Source organism: Mercenaria mercenaria, unplaced genomic scaffold, assembly GCF_021730395.1.
Source record: "Mercenaria mercenaria strain notata unplaced genomic scaffold, MADL_Memer_1 contig_2912, whole genome shotgun sequence".
Taxonomy (NCBI): domain Eukaryota; kingdom Metazoa; phylum Mollusca; class Bivalvia; order Venerida; family Veneridae; genus Mercenaria; species Mercenaria mercenaria.
In genome coordinates, this window is record NW_026461003.1 from 5,448 (window position 1) to 10,869 (window position 5,422).

Genomic DNA, 5,422 nt, shown 5'->3' on the forward strand with positions numbered 1-5,422 from the left:
ATTCTTAGCCAACCTACAAGGTAGACCACAAATTCCTGTCGTTTCCAGCTTACGAAGCAAGAAAACATCTACCTTCAACTCCTTTGCGAACATGTCAACATGAACGCCTCTCCCACCTCTACTGACTGTAAAGGTTCATCCCTTTCCCTAGTGGTAACTGCAAGGACCCGCTCCACCTCTTCGTTCAACAATCTCGCCACTGCTGCCGCTGTCATACCAATGAACCGGGGTGCAGAGATACTGTTACCCTGGGGGTGCAAAGTATGGGGCATCGGTTTCAAGCAGTAACCTGGAGGGCTCCACACTTCGCAAGGCTTCAACATGTCCCGTGGTAAACCTCCTCCTTGCGACGAGATTGGTAAATCCAAAGTGAACATTTACGAAAATCCTCTGCTCCCTTGACACAACTCCCACACACTGATAAAAGAGGGATGCGAGGAGCTCCGAAAACTCTTGCTTCATGCCGTCCTCTGCAGTGCAGCACAAGCACATGACGTGGCCCCAACAGGCCCAACGCTGTTGCCAGAACATCCCTTTGGACTGCCCACTCTTCCATAGGAGCCGTGTGATCCAGTCCAATCTCTCCCAAACCCACAACTTCTGGCCACTGCAGCATCTCCTGTAGTTTATCGACTGTTGCTGGCCTCACCCCCGTTGCGTGCCTTGGATGTAAACCTACAGTGGTCACTATCCCCTGGCTTTTTAGGAAGTTGACATCTTCCAGCGAAGGGTAGGTGATTGGGTCGCAAAAATTCGCCACTGCACCACAGAGATGGACGCAATTGCTCTGATCCATCGATTGGGCAGACCCCTGCAACTCCCTAAGATTGTATGTTGCTAACCTTAGCTCCCTTCCCAGCCTATCAATGTGAAAGTGGCTATCAAAAGCACCTTTCATTCCGTCTGCCGTCTCTGTATTATCCCTAGCTATGGGCTCAGTACAACTGAGACCCTTCTTCTCCCCCTTCCGCAGAACTCTCTGCCTGCTCCACACATTCGGCCACTCCTTCTACCTCAACATCCATGGCCTCTGACTCGGAGAGGGTTTCCCCTCGAGGGCACTTCTATCCCTGCGATGATTCTCCGCCTGTGACTGCCTCTGTACGACAGGGACTTTCTTCACGACACACTGGCTCCACCCTCTGGGCTGAACACAGTCTCACAATACGATTGCCAGACTGAGCTCCGCGTGTGATCTCCAGCTCGACAAACACCCTCCCCCTGTCAGATTCTTCTCTTTCGGCATCGCATGCTCTACTTCCCTCATAGCCTCCTCCCCTCTCTCCGGTGCCGAAGACTCTTCTTGTGGCAGCCGCTGCCTCAGCTCTGTCCTCCTATTAGCAGAGGCAAATAACCGCATGAACAGATTATGCTCCCCTCTGATCTAGGAGCTGGAGGACCTCCATCAACACCACCCAGTGGAACACCAAAACTGGTGAGTTCAATGGGAACAGCGATAAGGTTTCTGGGACTACAAGCCCAGTTCCCTCGATACATCCCTCACTACTCTCCCCGTCCAGTCATCGATCTGCTTCTTCTCATGTCGCCTGGTGACCTCTAGCTGGTTCAAACGCTCCATCAAGTCAGCTGGAGATGCCCCTGGCCCAACAATTCTGGTAGCTAGATACTCCAATGCTTCAGTCCTGTCCCTAGTTGCCTTTCTCCCGCCTGCTTGAATGTCTATCTTGGTAGGGTAGTGGAAGTTAAAAGCATGAGCCTTGGGGTATACATACTCCTTGGAGCACCAGGATATTGGGCACAACTTCCGTGACTTACTGCTACAAGCATGTGGTGGTTGCAGACGTTGCAGAACTAGCAATCGCTCCCCTTGAGGTCTCCATCACTGGCCCACTCCTAGTTACTTCTACCTGCTGTTTTGACTCTGAGGTATGACTGGTAGGTAGATTGCTACAAGCAGCCTCCCCCTTACTTCCATCATCCGCCACAGGAAGCTGGAAGGTCACCCTTTTCCTACACACCTCGTGCTCTGGCTGCCTCTGGCTCACGTTCTCCGTATCCATCCTGCTACGAGCAGGAGTCTCCCCCCCTGATGGACCTCCAACCGCCTGTACAACAGGGATTGGATCTGCCTCTAGCTGGACATCCTCGTAATCGAGCGTGGGGTTCCAGTCTATCAATTCCTGCAAGTCCTTCATCAGGACGTCTGATGGTGACCTTTCTGTGGAGGGGGTGCACTCGCTGCACTTTCTATCACCCTCTCTATGCCTGGCACGGTTTTCAACCTTATATCACTAGTGCAGTTCTTTGATTTCGGATGACTCTGGCTCACGCCTACGCACGACCCAAATTGTTCGATCTATCCATGCCCGACTGGCTAGTTGGTAGTCCTCTGCATCCCTCGCCACTGTCCTCAGCCACTGGTTATTCCCCTCAGTCGGGCTATATCAACCTGACCAGCCAGCACCGTCCTCATCTCCAAAGAACTCCTCCTGATGCAGAGCATCAGCCTCCTCACAAGATCCCTGCACGGCATCAAGCCTCCCTGCCTAGTCTCCTCCACTAACCTATTGTAAAAATCGCTTCCCCTCCATTCCTGAAACAAAAAATATCAAAACCCTATCAGTCACATTACGAATGTGACCATTACTGAAAAATATCATACCAAGTGAATCACATTACGAATGCGACCCTTATACAGAATTTACTGGCCTCCCTTCCCGCACGCCCTACATTTATACTTATCAATTTCTAATGCCTCAGTTGGGGTAATATTGACACAGGACCCATGATACCACACCTCACAGTCATCACACATTATCATGAACCGCCCTTGCCAAGGTTTTCTACAGCTACAATGTAATTTTGTGTCATCTTCATCATCATCTGCTACCCCTTCCGGCTCTGCCTTCCATTTCTTTACCCATGTTGGTAAATTTCGATCTTTACAAGGCTTCAGCCTATCATGATTGGTCACAAACACAGAGTTCTTCAATTTAACTCTATACACATAGGCCGAAATTTTCTTCTCTATGACGCCCGGACCCTTCCATGGCGATGACAACTTCCTGCACTTCCCCTTAATGGTCGCAGTGTCTAATACATACACTACATCTCCCTCTTCGTATACTCTTGTGAGAATTCTAGGTCATAATTCCTCTTCATGCGCTTTAAGGACGTCTTCAAATTACTCCTAGCTACATCATGAGCTCTCTGAATCTCAGATATTAACTCTGTAACATAATCGTCTGGATTTACACCTTGCCCTTTATCCCCTACAAGGGGAAACATCAGCCTGCTGGAGTATTAGCCCTCTCGTCCCAACATCAACCTGTTTGCAGTGAATCCCGTACTACGGTTCACTGATGCTCTCAGTGCTCCAGCAATCTGCTGTAGGTGTAAGTCCCACTGGTTCTGTGACTAGCCTATGTTACATCATACAGCATCTATTAGAGTCCGATTGAAATGCTTGACCTGGCCATTAGATGCGGGGCGGTATGGCGTTGTTCTTGACTTATGGATCTCTAAAGCTTTACATAGCGCTGTAAATAGTTTCCCTTCAAAGTTCCTACCCTGATCAGAGTGGATCTGAAAAGGATACCCGAATCTCGAGAAGAACTCGTTCACTGCTGCACGAGCAGTGACTTCCGCTGTTTGCGACGGCAAGGGGACACATTCAACCCACTTTGTAAACTGATCAACCATCATCAGAATGTGTTCATTCCCCCTTGGTGTCTTTGGCAGTGGACCCATAAAATCGATATGGACCCTTTCCATTGCAGCTCCTGCCTGAAACTCTGTTAGAGGACATCTCCCATATCGGTCAGCTTTCTTGCTCCTGTTGCAGGCATCACAGCTACTGACAAAGTCTCGAACATCCCCTGACAAACCATACCAATAAAACTTTTCTTTCACCTTCGCCTTTGTCCGTGCCACTCCCTGATGCGCTGCTGAAGGGAGGTCGTGATTCAGACGTATGGCCTGGTCCCTCAAGCTAACTGGTACGACCAGTTTCTTGTCGCCGTCATCATCCATATATAACGCACCATCTATCAGCTCAAATGCCTCCTTATTAAGCCAGTACGATTTTGCTGCTGGGCCTTCTAAAAATAATGCCCCTTGTCCTGGCTCCTCTCCAGTCTCTAACCACCTCAACAACACGGCCAACTTCTGGTCTTTGGCCTGCTCAGCTATGACTTCCTTCAACGTTAATCCCCAGCTACATGGGCCATCTTCATCCTTCACCGTTACCTCTGTAACAACTACTTGGTGTACTCCATCCACCATCAAAATCTCCAGATGTACTACGTCAGCCTCATCGCTACACTGTAAAGAACACTGATCTCCTTCACTTCTGGGATCTACCGTATCGCTCAAAGGTTCCCCACCACAGGATTTACTCTTGATCCGCAACTCGTTGGTACATAACTGCCCACTCGAGGATCCCCTTCCTGTGGATTTACTGGCATCTAACTCGTATGACGGCTCCCCACCACAGGATTTATCAGAATCCCCTTCTGAAGAGTACGCGTCCGCACCCTCAGGAATTCCCCCACCTATGGATTTACTACCATCATCTCGGAGCACCGGCGTATTTTTGATCAACTCTTGATCTTCGCCCCCATTGGGTATCCCTACAGAAGTAACGCTATTCCCCCCTGACTCATGGAATGGCAACTTCTCCCCACCCAAACTCTTGGTGCTAACCCCGGCGACCTTCTTAATCCCTAGCCCCCCTCCCACCAGAGGCACAGCTTCATCAACATCTTCAGTGAACTTTTCCCAGCTATCGTGCGACTTCTCGCAATACTTGCACCCCCGCACGGCAATTCGCTTAATTTCACCTCAGTTCTGTAGTACCCACACAAATCATCTGGTACTGGTGGACGTGACAATGCATCAGCATTGCAGTGCTTGCGTCCGGCCCTGTGTTGCAATATCATGTTATATTGCGAAAGCTCCTCCATCCATCTAGCTAGCTGACCTTGTGGCTCCTTAAATTTCAATAGCCATATGAGACTGGAATGGTCTGTCCGCAGTACAAAAGGCCTACCTAAGAGATAGTACCTATATTGTCTTGTGAACCGTACGACGGCCAACAACTCCTTTCTCGTAACACAATAATTACGTTGCTCCGGTGTCAACAAATAGCTAACCATAAGCTATAACTTTCTCCTGACTGTCTTGTACCTGTATTAATTCCCCAGCTACCGCTATGTTCGAAGCGTCAGTGTCAAGAATGAACGCATCTCTATGGTTAGGAAGGGCCAACACTGGAGGCTCTGTTAATGCAAGCTTTAAAGCATCAAATGCCTGCTGCTGCTCCCCTCCCCACACAAAATCCTTCCCAACCACCTTGTATAATGGCTCACTGAGTGTCGCAAAAATCCTTGACAAACCCTCATGGTAATTGGCGAGACCCATGAACCTTTGAACATCCTTGGCATTCTGGGGGGTTGGCCAT

General features: G+C 49.5%; 1 protein-coding gene across 1 annotated transcript; it reads right to left on the minus strand.

Annotated features, from left to right (window-relative positions):
- Positions 1-316: 316 nt before the first annotated feature.
- LOC128552563 (uncharacterized) lies at positions 317-898 on the minus strand. Its single transcript, XM_053533616.1, has one exon. The coding sequence runs from the start codon at positions 896-898 to the stop codon at positions 317-319; it is 582 nt and encodes a 193-aa protein (XP_053389591.1).
- Positions 899-5,422: the final 4,524 nt, after the last annotated feature.

What these genes read in the sequence shown, in the direction of transcription:
- LOC128552563 (XM_053533616.1), bottom strand. Translation starts at nt 898, where the DNA reads ATGAAAGGTGCTTTTGATAGCCACTTTCACATTGATAGGCTGGGAAGG.